This window comes from Sipha flava, unplaced genomic scaffold, assembly GCF_003268045.1.
Source record: "Sipha flava isolate LNK unplaced genomic scaffold, YSA_version1 521_pilon_pilon, whole genome shotgun sequence".
NCBI classification, from domain to species: domain Eukaryota; kingdom Metazoa; phylum Arthropoda; class Insecta; order Hemiptera; family Aphididae; genus Sipha; species Sipha flava.
Genome location: NW_020273477.1, coordinates 413,435 through 429,636, shown reverse-complemented (window position 1 = coordinate 429,636; position 16,202 = coordinate 413,435). Strand labels below are relative to the sequence as shown.

The 16,202-nt window shown below is 24.1% G+C and overlaps 2 protein-coding genes across 2 annotated transcripts in view; one reads left to right on the top strand and one right to left on the bottom strand.

Annotated features, from left to right (window-relative positions):
* Window positions 1-256: 256 nt before the first annotated feature.
* LOC112690809 (nuclear migration protein nudC) overlaps window positions 257-16,202 on the top strand; it is a 19,569-nt gene continuing 3,623 nt past the window's right edge. The window contains exons 1-4 of the mRNA XM_025564905.1: window positions 257-522; window positions 4,270-4,350; window positions 4,407-4,598; window positions 5,571-5,747. Coding sequence (XP_025420690.1) covers window positions 445-522; window positions 4,270-4,350; window positions 4,407-4,598; window positions 5,571-5,747 — 528 coding nt within the window. The 5' untranslated portion in view covers window positions 257-444. The remainder of the gene's footprint in view (window positions 523-4,269; window positions 4,351-4,406; window positions 4,599-5,570; window positions 5,748-16,202) is intronic.
* Window positions 7,382-14,528, bottom strand: LOC112690811. Its single transcript, XM_025564906.1, has 4 exons — window positions 14,164-14,528; window positions 9,486-9,596; window positions 8,620-8,887; window positions 7,382-7,503 (listed from the first exon to the last, which is right to left on the bottom strand). The coding sequence occupies exons 1-4, from the start codon at window positions 14,212-14,214 to the stop codon at window positions 7,469-7,471; spliced, it is 465 nt and encodes a 154-aa protein (XP_025420691.1). The 5' UTR covers window positions 14,215-14,528; the 3' UTR covers window positions 7,382-7,468.

Here is a 16,202-nt window from a genome sequence, read left to right as displayed (position 1 = left end):
TTTATGAGGAGGTCCTCACTAACATATAACAACTCGTGTATTCAATATTGACATGGAATTTTTTTATTTTTTGCATATTGTTAACTGTTTTAGTGACTATCAATTACGTTTTATTAGTCTTGTCTAGAACCGCGTTTCGTTCCAGTGATGTTCCCCGCCATAACTAGTTACTTACGACCTCCTTGCATTCCGCCGTTTCGATCAAACAATATCTCGACGTTGATAACGTGATAATATGATTACCATTTTTTTCCCGTAACCACAGCCCTGCACGTTTCCTGTTTAACGTTCCGCTTTGTGATACACGGTTATATTGGTGTTCAACAGCGAAATATTTCAAACACTGTACACTTTTTTCATTGTTTTATTTGTGAATATTTCTAATTTCTGCTAATTTTTTAATATTGTTTTTGGCTTTTTATTTTTATTTCATTCCTATTCATTATGTCAAATGCTAACGAAGAGAAATTTGATGCAATGCTACTGGCATTGGCTCAGCAGCACGAGAAAGGCGTCGAACAAGTAACTTAGAATTAATGAACTGTAGAAAAAAGTGTAAAATAAACTTAATATCTAAGTTTGTACTTTCCTATTGCAGGTAGATAGGTATTTACGTATTTGTATTGGGTAATAATATTTATACATTTCACTATACAAGTATTGATTTAGTATTAATTTATTGAATGTTTTAGGCACCCTTTAAATAATTGGTCTGTTACCAGAGACGTAAAAGAGTTGTTAGTTCATTTTTTTATGAATATTTAGTTAAATCATTAAAGTATTTTTTTTTTAATATTGTTGTAATATTTTGTTACTATAGTAACAAGCAAAGGTGGACATGTCAATGAGACTATTAACTAGTTAAAAAAAAAAAAAAATTAAATAAATTAAATTAAATTTTAGTTAAAGTTGAGTTAATTCAATCTTATTGAGATCAATAAATATTTTTAAAAATAAATTAAACTATGTATATAACTGCATATTTAAAGTTTATTTGGAGAAAATATTTTTATTTATTGTTCTACTAAAGTTAATTTATCCTCTAATAAGTGTTTCTTTTTACCTCTATGTTTATGTTTATGCACAAAATTATTTAATTTTTAATGTAATAGAATATCATTTAATTAAATATTCGCTATAATGATGCATAGGTATTGTAGTTATATTTATGTTTATTACTTTTTCTATTTTCAAACTAGAAAAAAAATCTAAAAAGTACCTAATACAGTAGACTCTCAATCATCCAGTAATCCAACAGTATTTTATCTTAACATTTTGTCTTAAAAGTATTATTTGAAACAAAAAACTATTTAAATGACAGTTGTGGTAATAATATAATTTTACTAAAATTAATTATTTTTTTTATTTTTTCCTTTCCCGTGGAGATTTCGTGTCACCCTTACACTGTTCATGACACCTCGGTTGAGAACCACTGCCTTAGGTTGTAAATTTAATATTTGTAGAAGAGATTTTTTTTAAATATTGACTAAAGAATTTTTTTTAAGTTTGAAATCAATACCATTTAAACTAATATTATCTTAATGTAATTGAATTATGTTTGTGAGGTATATTGTATTAAATAGAAAACTTAATTTTGTTAATTTTGTAAATTCATAGTTTAAGTTGGATATTATCAATGGATAACATCTTTTATCACATGATTAATTTATGTAGTACCGTAAGAACTAGGTGTGCAGAGCATAGGCGCTCATTCAGTATAAAACTTGGGAGTGAATTATCCACTCAAGGGGATCAGTGAGGAGCAAAGTCCTCCACAAACCCCCTACAACAGTGGTTCCCAACCTTTTTCATCCAATGTCCCTTGGTAAATTTTCAAAAATTAATTTCCCCTCCCCCTTAATTAAGAGTTTTGGCAATTTTTTAGTTGTGCAAATCAAACTTTGTACCTCTCAATATTAGATTAAATGGAAAGAGGTCTCTCCATTATCATTATAAAATATAACTGTTATCGATGCACAATAATATGAAAATATATAGTGATTTAAATTTTACACATTGTAAATGTATAATTATATAATTATTTAACAAATTTACTTGGTTTTCCAGTTTTTTTTTCGCCTATTCGAGATGCCATTGTTTTCATTGTCGAAAATATTAATTTTTTACCAATTATGTAAGGATAACCTGTTTCAGCAATTAATTTTGATATTTCATAAAAAGCCTATACAAGATTTTCAGTCTGAGGGCTCAGTGAAAACATTGAAGATATATTTTTTTGATAGTTTTTAATTCTCTCCTGTTAATGAAAAAATGTATGGGCTTTATAAAGCCAAATTAAATGTAATTTTTAGAATACTATCGGTTCAAAGACTACTTTTTTTTCGTAAGAGTACTCTAAGTGTACTCCACGCATTGGACGACCGTTTAATAGAACCAATATTAAAACTTGTACTTTACATCGTCTAGTTATAGCAATTCCACGTTTTTAAAATCGCTGCTATACGAAAACGCGTACGTGCACATAAAGGTATGGTTCCCAAGCCATACAGTCGTTGCGGCCGGCCGCAACGACCACTAACAACGACCGCGTGATTGACTGCTCTATAGTTAGATATTTCATACAATTTTAATGAATAATAGATAGTTGTAAAAAATATTCTAAATTACTTGCTATATCAGTATATCGTTTAAGAAAAAGAACCAAAATAAATTTGAAAACAATTAATTTGTAGATAATGAATTAGTGTTGCAACAACCAACGACTAGTCGCATGCATTTGTTACTATTACATTGTATTTATCAATACTGCGAATGTCATACTAGTTTTTTATAAATCTAGTTGATAATCTCGATAATTATTATTTATGTTTTAAATAATAGTTATTTGTATTAATGGATTTACTTTTATTAAAAATTTCAAATTATCAAACGAAATGATAAATTATAAAATTTAATATTATAATTTTATTAATTCTGCGACTCTGTATTATATTTTTGTGGCCCAGTATTGGGTCGCCACCCACTATTTGGGAAACGCTGTATAAATACAGCATAAATACCACGATATTCTAATATATAGTATAAATATTTGCATTACGCTTCCCCAATAAGTATACCTCACAATTTGGGAACCATTGGTATAATGTAAAATAAATATATGTGCACGATGCAGCCGCGATAACGAATAAGCTGGTTGAATTTTAACGTGAACATACGGGCACATACTCTCCGATATGCCGTACAGTCATGACTGCACAGGTGAAAAGAATCGTTCTTCGATTCTTTCCGATCGCTTATACAGTCCCCGGAAAACTGCGCAAACTAGTCACATACACGTTCCGGAAAAACTGTGCAGTCAGATTTCTCTAGCAAACCGAATCGTGTATGGCAAGCCTAGGGGCCTCTAGTATTTAGTTATGGCACTGATATTATTTTATGCTTTTGTTCATGATATCAAAATAAGTTTATTTAAATTGTTGTGTATAGATTATTTTTATTTCGAATAAAATGAAAAATGATAAAAAAAAATAATGCATAGTTTGAGTTCAAATTTATAAATACTTTAAAGATATTTGATATTTTACTATCCCAATATTTATGTAATATATGGATCTATATTTTAAAGTTAATACATCAAGTCATACTTTGTACAACTTACTTTTTATGATTCAGCCATCAGTGCCGGATTAAACATTTGTGGGCCCCTAGGCAATTGGACTCTACAAAATTATTTTTTACGTACATTACTATCCAATAATTAAAATAAACAGCTTTAATAATAACCGACTATTATTAATAAATGAAATCGTGTTTATTACATTTTTTTATTTGCAAGAAAAAATGAATTAATTATTATAAGATTTCTATTTTTTTTAAAATAATTGTATTATTATTATTACATATAACACCTACAATTTAATATATATTGTGTTTCAAAATAACTTTTGTCCCGTAAATTCGTAAATAAAATACTAAAGGTATTATTAAATAAAATAAAAATTAAGTTTTCCGTTTTCACAGGGCCCCTTAAATAAGTGAGACCCTAAGGCGGGTGCCTACTTCGCCTAATGGGTAATCCGGCACTGCCAGCCACCTTTAAATTATATTTTTACTCGTGATGATTAAAAAAAAAAAAACTATGTGTAACATAATTCTTTATTATAAATGATTCAAGAGATTTGTTTAAAATCAAAATTAGATTTGATATTATATGGATTTAAATAGTTTATATTTTCAATGGTTATTATTATATATTTTTCTAAAAAGTTGTTTTTTATACGCATTGATAATTTTTTTATTTTGTTTCAGCTTTTAGATACATTTTTTAGTTTTCTTGGTCGAAAAACAGATTACTTTATTGGAAGTCCTGATGAAAAAGCTTCAGAACGAGTAAGGAATAGTAAAAATAATAATTTATTTGAAAATAACAAGTGCATACTTTTTAGATGTTATTATCGGTATTTAATAAACATCGTGATATCGCTCTAAAACAAAAACGTGCTGAAGATGAGAAACGTAAACAAGAAGCATTAAAAAGATTACAAAAGTCAAAAGAGGAGAAAGAATTAGAGACTAAACCTAAACTTAAAGAATTGACTGACGAAGAAGCTGATCAACTTCAAAAAGAGTTGGATATGGTAATAAATATTATAAATTATAAAACTTGAATATGAATTATTTTTTGCTTTCAATAATTTTACCCAAATATTGGACAATATATTATTATTCTTGATTTTATTCTGAATTATTTGTTTTATTATTCTATGAATAGTAATTTTAAACATAACTTGTTGTTAAAAGAAAAATTAGTAATGTTTAAAGTTTTAATTATATTGTTATTTTTTAATATGGGGTGTAACATTACTATTTGTTAAAAGTTGAATCCAGTACTACTGTACTTAATACTTGAATACAGTACTTAATACTGGAGTTAAGTTAATTATCTAAAAATAATAAAACAAAATATATTTTGTGTATTATTTAAATTGTTCTATATAAGAACTAGTACATTTATGTATTAACCCGTCAGTGATATTATTGATGTTCACCTTGTGCGATTACTTAGACAACAATTTGATTAAATATTATTTGTTTTTTCTAATGCTATTTTATATCTTCAAGGGACATATTACAAAATGTACTTAAGTGATTATAATAATTTTATAAATAATACTTGATAACTTATTGATGTGTAATGTCATCAGTATCCATAAAATGATTATTGTGTTTACTTAATAGCATTGATATATATAAATGTTATTCTATTTTTAAAAAAGATGTAAAACAAAAAAATGGAACGTTAAAAAAAATATTTGAAATATATTTTATGAAAAAGTATTTTTATTATATAGATTTTAATTTTTGTTTAAAATATTTTTAATATAAAAAAATGGCAAAATAATTTTTTTTAAAAAAATAAAATAAAAACAATTTATTGCTGGTTTCAATGTTCTATGTTAAAAGTTTATTATATAATAAGTAATAGTGAAAAACAATATAGTGAGCACAACACTCACTTAATGTCCATTACACAATGATACCATTGGCATATTAAATATTAATACTTTATGTTCCTAATATATTCATACTATGCTAATTATTTGTTTTAGAAAAAAAATGTAAAAGATGTTGATCCATTATTATCTGGAGAAACAACAAATGAAGTATCTCAACCAATTGAAGAAGATGATGATGATCCGAAAGAAACTGGTAAATTGAAACCAAATGCAGGCAATGGTTGTGATTTACCTAATTATAGATGGACTCAAACATTGTCTGATGTTGAGGTAAGTTTACTGTTTAATTTTGATTTTGATAGAAATAAGCTTCTTACTATGGTTGATAGTTCTTATTTTATATCTAATCGATTGAATTCAGTAATTTTAATTGCATGAAAATAATCTATTTTTAGATTATAACTTAAGTAATAATTTTTCGTTTTAATAGTTTTTAACAAGTACAAGATTATTCTAGCTATCGCTAACATAAATTATAAAATAATATTTTCTGCTGCTAAATTTGTGACAACCAATATTAAAAAATATTTATTATAATATTAGAACGTAACTGCAAGGTTGTGTGGAAAAACGATAATAGTTAATATGCCTAAACTGTTTAGTACTGCAGTTTTAAACTTTTAGAACTCAAAAAATTAAGAGGTTAGTTACGAAATAATTCAAAACAGTTTACTGTGGTAATACAATTAATTTTTGATAAAGCTAATAAAAAAAAAGTTAGTTTACTTTTTAAAACAAGTGGCAAGATTATATAACTATCAAATATATTTTTGTTTTTACTATTATTAGTTATCTCCGTAACCCTTTAATTTTTGTCATTTTTTTATATGAATATCTTAAACTTCAATTGATTAAATGATTTTAAGTAATTTTTTTCATTAAGTTTTTGCAATTAATTTTTATCACAAAATAATAAAATTCATGATTGAAATATATTAATCTCAACAATTTGAATTAATTGTGTCCTATTTAAATTAATATGAAAAACATGATTAATAGTTGAAAAATAGAATAAATATATTCTTTGCAAAACAATGTTTAAATTGATAAAATATAACATATATAAAATTAATGAAAATACCAAAGAGAAATATAAAAATATAATTGTATGAATATGAACATAACAGGATAGCAGAGTTGAGCAAAAACAAATCAAAATAATGAATAAAAAATAAAATCATGAATAACTAATTTATTTATGAATAAAGAATAATTTTTTATTCTGAATTATTGTGGTGTACTGAATAAAGAATAAAATTATTCTGAATAGTGTTATTCGTTTATAAAACAATTATTCAGAATAAATTTATTCGTTAAAATCATGAATGATATTAATTAAATAATGATATTAAATATAAAAGTATATTTAATTTATTTTTATCAATAATTATATATATATTAATATGTATTATCTTTATATATATTATTTAAGTCTAAATAATAAGTCTATTATTACTAAACATTGTTATTTAGGATTTAAATTTATTATTTATATGGTTATAGGGAATAATAAATAACAAATAATAATACAAATTAAAATAATGAATAAAAATAAAAATCAATAGTAAAATTAAGAATAAATCAATGAAGAATAATTTTTTATTCAAATAATCAATTGAATAATATTTTATTCGACTAATGCCTAACTCTGAGGGCAGTCACATTTCTAATTAATTCAATACCATTTAAAATATTATTAAAAGAGTAGTCATACCTGGTTTTATTTGTTTTGTAAATTATTGCTATAGCAATAAGTGGCTGTGAACGTGTTATAATAAAAATGTGAAAATATTAAAATATTCAACAATTTATTGAATTTAATAATTTAAATAAATATACTTTATTATTATTGAGTATAAAGTTATAATTTACTTATAATTATATAATACATAACATAAATTGTTTATGACTTGTAATAATACAATTTACTATCCATTTGGGTAGTCAATAATTATTTAGAATCTTGTACTTAAACACTTGTTTGACTGGTATTAAGCATAGTTATTTGTACACTCGATTGCACGTCCTAAAACAAAATTAATTATTATTAATACTTATACAATAGACACATTTTATACACATTTATCTTAAAAAAATATTCATATGGTTTTATTTAAGAAAATAATACAATTAAATAGTTTTTACAATGATATGCTTTTAAAATTAAGCACTGGGACTCTTTATTTTTACATATTATTTTTCAATTGAGTTTATTAAATATTTAAAAAAAATTAAAGTGTAATATTACATTAAATCACTAACCTAAAATTACATAATATTCTATTTAGTTTAGTAAAGGAATTATTTTTAGTTGTTACTTATTTATTATTTATTGATATTTTGGGTGTATCTATGTCCATTTAATTTAAATAAGTATTTCATTTTAAACCTATACCCGCCTAACTTTTATTAAATTTATAATTTATCTTTTTTTATGGATTCGTCAAAACAATATTTAAAACTGTCAGATCTTATTCATACAAAATAAACACATTATTGGCTATTATTTGTTTATCTTTTTATAACGGGATTTAAATGTTGACATTAACCAGTATTAACTATTAAACAGTTACATTTTAATGAATTTCAATTTGTGTACTTTTTTGGAGTAAAATTTCCAAATTAAAGAAATAAGTAAGTAATGTTTAAGTTACTAGGATTTAATTTAAGTTATTAAACAAAAAATCTTTTTGAATTTTTGTTTGGATATTTTTATATAATCAGTGATTTAAATTGTTCTTTGATTTTTTTAGTTGATTAAAAAAAAAACCTATTTTGATTGAAAATGTACCTCTTAATAGATGACTATAATCTTTTCTTAATGTTTTATCCTATTCTTTATCCATTTTTAAGTATAAAGTCTATTTTTGTATTATATTTCCTAGATATATTAATTATAAAAAATTTAAATAATTAGGAAAAAGATTGTGAAGAACTAACAAATAAACAAACCAATTGTTCGTTTTGACTCATCAACATAATCTAAAAATACTTGTAGATCTTAATAATTATTTAAACAGTGTTAAAAATAAATAAATATTACACTCTTATTATGTGGTTAAATAATTAAAGTGAGATGAGTGCTTGGTTAAGTGAGTATAGTCAGATACTATTTTTACCAACATAATTTAATCTTACTTACTGTGTACGTAGTAAACGCAGTAAACAATGGTTAGGAAGAGAACTATTGTCATAGAAATGACTAATACTGTAAGCTGATGCCGTTCACAGCAACATTGGATAGGTTTAATAGACTTATTTCGTTTATGTCCTCCCATACCATTGACGATTGTAAAATGGTTAGATGATGCTACTGATAAAGTATCCAAGTCATTGTCACGATCAATATATTTGTTATGAGCGTTTAAATTTTCAGCACACAGTAGTAACTTAGTTGTGGATGATTTACTCTGCAACCAAAGTTAATGTTGAATTAAGTACATATATATAAGATAATATAGTATATTTTTCTGTAATTGATGATACATTAAGTAATAGTTTATTAGTATTAAGTACTTATAAAGATCTTTATAAACTTTAACTTTTTTTTTAAGAAAGTATTTTATACACTTTCTACATAAACATTCTATACATTTTATAATGAACAAAATATTTTTAAAAAGCTGTTGAATCAGTATTCGAATACTATCGAAGGTATTACCTATAGACTAGTCTTTGTTTTTTTTGTGCTACTTAATACAGTATAGTACTTATATTTTCGTGTTTATCGTTATAATGTATCTTATTTTCGAATAAATATTTTCTGTATTGTCATAATATTATTAGATGGCATTTTAAATTTTTTAGTATTAAAATGTAATTAAAATATCGGTAAAATTATATTTTGATTTTTGCGTTTTCCTGTGATGAAAACATATGTTTTATAATAAACTATGTGAAGCTATTGTTTCTTTATTCAATACTATTTTACTTATTAAAGTATATAATTTGAATAATAACATGACATTTCTACAAATATCGCAGTCGCATCATTTGCGGATAGTTTACCTTAATGCTCAATTGATTAGGCGATGTAGATGAGTCTGGCTGTGATTTGTCACTGGAATCTTCTTGTCCTGATGATGAAAATGATGGTCTTGGTATAGACCATTTGTACACCTATATGATATCATAATTAGCATTGATAATTATTAGTATTACTTCTGTAAATACAGAATACACAGGTATACAGAATTATTAATGTGTGTGTGTGTGTGTTTAAATGAAAGAAATAATTTTATGATTGTTGAAGATCAAGGCTATTGATGGGCGTCGTCTAAAACAATACTCCTCGTTGCGATTTCTACTTTAGTGTATTTGTAATAAAGCTTCGATGCGGGTTGTGTAATATTTGAACAGGATTTTTTTCTGCTAAGATTCAAGGTCCGGGTCATGTATTGCAATTTTCAAGACTATGTAATCTAATTTTTTTTAAATAATGCCTGCGGCTATCAAGAGTTATCCAGTTTTAACGTTATTTTATGGCTATGCATATTAATAAAGATAATTTATTCCATGATATATTTACTTAGGTATATATTTTTTTTTTTTTTTTAAAAAAATTAATATGCCTGCACATATTTTTTGTATAGTTTTATTGTAAATTGATTAACTTTTGAGACATACCTTTATTAAATTCATCGATTTTTTCAATATGATTAACTTCATTACGTCTATAAAATTGTATATTTTTAATAAATAACTGTATTTGGTTTAAAAATACGAACATTTACAAAAAAAAAAAAAATAAATAAATAAATAAATAAATAATACAGGAAATTGTACATAAAATTATATCCGTGATATTGAACTTAAATTTGCTTCAAATTCCTATCTTATCATTTGATCGTTAAATAATATGGAATGAAAATTGGCTTTGTTGTTAGGATAGGTAAGTTAATATTTAGCAGTAAAATAGTGTATAATTTAACGACCGTGGGGACTAACGTAATAACGTTCATTATGTATAATCCATGGTAATAGGTATCGTTGAAGAAACGTTCGCGCGTGTATGAGAACTGCTATATGATAGGAAAAACATATACACAAACATTAATGATTATTTATTCTATTCTTATTCACACAACTTGAATGCTTACGTTGGTAGTAATATTGCATATTTTGACCTTTGTAAAAACGGCTCTGTGAGTCCCTTATGGGTTTAAAAATAGTAATGCACTATTTGTCATATCTACCACACGAGCCTCATAGAAAATAATTAAAACGTACTTTCAATGTTTTGACCGATTAAGTGAAGCCATTCAAGTAAATTGTTAATATTTTAAAACATTTAAATTCTTCGTGTAATATTATTGAGATTGATTTTCCTATTGTTTTGTTATTTTTCTGATCTACAAATATTACCCAATTATACATGTTTTAAACAATTTTTAAATACTATAGATTATGCTTTCTGTACATTTTTTTTTTCGAGACTACCAAAAATTTATGAAAAATGTGATTTAAATACACTACCTACTTAACGAATCTCAGTTATTAAAAATTTTACCGCATCACTAAACTATTTGACTAATCGGTTCGTTGAAAATGGAATATGTTTCATATGTTGTGCATGTGCCTTATATACATACATTAATTATAGTTGAAGATATTTTAAAATAAATATCTTAGTCACTAGGTATTCTTTAATTTGTATTATAATTCATAATTTAAGCTATTATTTGACGTAAATAAGGGCATGTGGAAATTAATTGAGTATATATTTCAAAGATATTTATATCACTAATAAATACTTATACAATATTAATTTCATTAAATGTAATTCTTTATTTTTTTAAAAAAATAATATATACAATGGAACTTCGATAACTCGAACCTTTATAAATTGAATCTTTGATAACTCGATTGAATGCCTTGTTTACTGAATTTCAATGTATGTAATATGTGTAATGCATTTTATCAATAATTCGAATTTCGCTAACTTGGATTACGTGATAAGTCGAAGTGATTTGAGTTGAATTTTGATTTAAAACTCCAATTTTTCGATATTTATATTCTAAATTTTGTATAAATAGTGCACGTTCATAAATTACGATAGTAAATACTAAATAAATGTCCAATGAGTTAAGTGAAGAGAAGTTGGATACTATTGATGATATGGAATTGCCATCGCCTTTAACTACTTTTGCCACCCAGGCATTAGATGGTTTAAACATACTATGTAAATATATTCATGAACAACCAGAAATTCTAGACTAAATTCTTTTTGCGCTCAACATAAGTGAAAATTTAACAGATACTTTAATTTCTTCTAAAAATAGTCCTATTTTATTTATTATTTACTTATTTATTTTATTGTAGAATACATTTTTGAAAATTGTAAAACATACATGTATTATACTTGGTATAAGTAAATAAAATTATAAAATAAAGTTTGTGTGTCTTATAATAAAATATTTTTGAAAACTCGAATTTTTTTTTTCCCCCGACCAATTTGAGTTATCGAGGTTCCACTGTATATATATATATTTATATTTACATAAATACCGTATAATAATGACTTATTCTGTACTTAAATGTAAAACTGTTGCAAAATATACGTATAATGTGTTCCAATTCTATTATTCTTTAACTCGTATATTCCATATCTAAATGTATATGTAATGAAATAAAATAAAAATCAGTATAATAATTTGTTTTTATTACAAAATTTTTTATTTGTATCTATATAATTATAATTATGTAATATTGAAATTTCATTTATTTGTTAAATTTATGCTCTGTATATATATATATATATATATATAGTGTAGAGGGATTATACATAATTTATCTTATTATAATGTACCTACTCTGATAACTGTTTTTATAAGTTATTTATGAAATAAATAACAATAGTAGATCGGTATTACAGTATCACCATTTTTGAAAATGAAAAGGGGTATCTTGAAATTATGACTACGTGAAATATGTTTCATTGCCAATCGCTATCAATTTTTTCTGTGTGAACATGCTATTATCATTGTGATATATATTAGTAAGTGTTTATAAATGGATTCATTACTTTTTGCCGATATTTCAAATCAAATTTTAAGTGAACCTACATGAATTATATTACTTATATTTTTACTTTAAAAATGTTCATTGTAGTTTAGTACTAATTTAATTAATTAATTAAATTATATTTGATACATTTATTGTTTTAATTAAATATCTTTTTTAGATAGTTTTAACACTATCACTAGTTTAAATTTAAAATACTATTGTACTAAAATATATTTCCATTCGCTTTTGTTTTACATTAAACAATATCTATTATGATTTATAATTGTATCGAAATAACGGATTTGTAGAATAATTTACTCTGCATTTTTATAAATACTATTACTATTAAAAAGTACCGTACTCAAAATGGTTAAGTGTAATGATTTACAACGGACCTGTCAAATTGACGTAATTAAGTAATACCCTGGAACTATACCTTGGAATATTTACATTATTATATAAATTATTTATAGTATACATATAAGTATATTTTTAGGCTCACGGATATAAATCCGGATATGAAGGCGGATTAATAGAGTTCAAGAGTTCTGGTTTCAGTGCAAGGTCATTTTTTTTAATATATTATTTTCTATAATCGTTTATTCGTAGAAGATATATTTAGAAGTCATATTTATTTGGATTTTAAGGCAGTCATTATCATTTTTAATTCATCATTGTCCATTGATCTTTTTTGAAAATTAAATTTTTTTTTTAAATTTTTGTGAAAAACACAATACATCGATGATTTTTAGGCCAATAATTTATCTTTATATTTATAATTCCATTAAAATAATTTGTGGCATGAAGGTTTTTTCAGTCATGCGTATACTAATAAGCTAAATTAATCAAAATGTTGATATGATGTTTATGCGAATAATTTAATTATTACATTTTGATTATATTTTATTTGGTATTTAGTTTCTTTAAATTAATTGTTTTATATGAAAAAGTGGTTTGGCATTGTTAGTAATTATGATTGAATAATATCAATTAATAAACGATTATAAATACCTCTCTTTATTATATAACGATATAGTTTATATTATGGTTTGTATACAATTAATAAATAATTTGATTATGCAATTTTTCTAGTCTTTTGTGGTGGATAGCTCATTGTATCACATAATTAAAAAATTCTAGAAGCAATTTTATTTGTCTTTTAGTGCAGATTTGATTGGGTACTCTAGAATAACATTGTAACATTTATGATTTCAAAATAATTGATTTTATATTTAGCTTGTTATTAGGAAGTCTCGAATTTTTATGAACATTTTTTTTTCAACACAACTTTCATCGTATAAAATAAATATAATATTATATTTGTATTTGTGAACATATACAAGTAAATTGTTATTATTAATTTGTTTTATACAACTCATACGTGGAAGGGGGGTGCATAGATACGTTACTGTTGACAAAGTACCACATTTTTTATTTTGCCTAAGGCCTCAAAACGCCTAAATCAGCCCCTGATTCCTAAGTATCAACAGTGATATGTTTCAGTAATTTTGAAAATAATTGAAAATATATTTGAAAAGTATGAAGTACTTATAGATAATATTACATTGTTAGATATATATTATATATGATAATTATCTGTTTAGTTTGTGTTCAATTTAAAGTAGTTATGTTGTATTTTTATGGTTGTGAAAAATATAGTATATAACCGAAATTTACTTACATCTATAATGTTGTTATCAATGTTAATAACGCTGTCTAGTTTTGGACTCATAGTTATTTGAAAAAGAAAACTTCCTGACGTGATGGTCTTTTCTTTTTGAAATTAACTACGTGCACAACACGAAACACTCGTTATTGATAATGTCCAGTGGCCGGAGCAACATCACATGCACCGCATAAATACAGTGCACGAGTGTTTTATATAACTAACGTAATAATAGCCAAGACGTTGTGGTGGAGTGGGAATATTCATTGATCCTGATATTGAACTTCAAATCCGTGGTTGTTTCATGTTCCATGACCTCAAAAATTCGCCAAAAATATGTACTCGCACTTTTTAGTTTAGTATCTTGTTGTATTTTACGTTTTCATTTTAAATCTCTTTGCATACAAAACTTAAATAATATATAGTAGTTGTAGGATATTTCGTAATATTTAATTGATTAATAGGTTTCATAACTTTGAAAAAATACCTGTTTGGAACTACAAGGCATCTTGGTATTATAGTTTATTGATTATTTACTATATACTGTTTGTGTGTTTTTTCAATGATTAGTATGTGACAAATATTGAAATCAACAGGTGTCAGTATTTATATTACTGTATAATTATTTTTGAAATAATGTATGAAAAAATCATAATTAACAGAATATTCTAAACATCTGATTTATTAAAATAAAAAAAAGAAGAGTATAATAAGGTAATTTAAACATAAATTATCATAATTAATATAGCTATAAATGTAAGATGGTACCTCCTAGGAACATTTTCTTGTAAATATTAATAAAAAAAATAAAAATAATTAGTGAGTTTATTTATTTTGAAGTACTTTACTTGTATTTTTGTAATGATATAATTATAATATTAAATTTATTTCAAATAGCATTTCTTTATTTCAGATTCTTAGTTAAGGAAGAAATGTACCTACAAGTTTTGTTTTTTATGTGGTTTTACTAAAAATAATATTTTTTTAGTAGTTAAAGTATCCTACAATAGTTCTATTAAACCATTTATAAATAGGATGAATTAAGACTTAAAAATATAATATTTTTATTACAGAAGTATTTAAAACAATTATTAAATAGATTGTATAACTGTCAACTTTTAACTATTTTTTTTTACTGTAAGGAATTTTTTATTTTATACAATATATTTTATTTCCATTTGTCGTAAATTATTATTATAATTATTATTTCTTTCTATTATTTTTGTTAGTTTTTATTATAAATATCCATTGTAAGTAAATATATAAATATGATCTTTGAGAATTGCTTATGTATAGGTAGGTTGTTATTTTTAATTTATGTATATAGTTTAGTTCTGTAATATTACCGACCATGGTAAAATTTGATTTTTTAAATCTGTACAGAAAAACAATGCATTATGTTATTTTAAAGTATTTTGTTCAATTTTATAAGTATTAATAGAATTAATAGAATTTTTTTGTCATGAAGGTTTTTATGGAATTTTGATATATTATTTTAGTAGTTCATTTTTGACTCTTAGTTACTGTAAAGTTTATGAAATATTATTGAATGTAAACAGGTAATAGCTCATTTTTGTTGTAAATGAAAAATAATATATATATATTTTTAAATATATAGCAGTATGTAATTTACTGTAATTATCTTTTACTTAGTTTTTGCACGTCAAAAGAACGTGATCCTATAGGGAAACGTGACATTTATGGACAGACGGCTTTTTGTTTGTTCAGGACCGTTTGTTTTTTGTAATTATCAAACTCTGGTCACGTTATTAATTTTGCTGGTCGTTAATTTTCACATATAGAGTTTCTGTTTTTCATAGGAACTACGAATACATTTATCCTTATCGATTTACGAAGTACAAACACTAAAATTAATCTGTAAATATATAATGTATATATTATTATCTTTTTTTATTATCCTAATCAGATTAATCCTGATAAACTAATTTAATGTTTCAATTTATTATTATATTAAGCATTTTTACGAATTTTTTTGAAATATTGGTATTGTCTATAATTTTCGTTAATTTTATACAGGTTAATGTGTTAAAAAG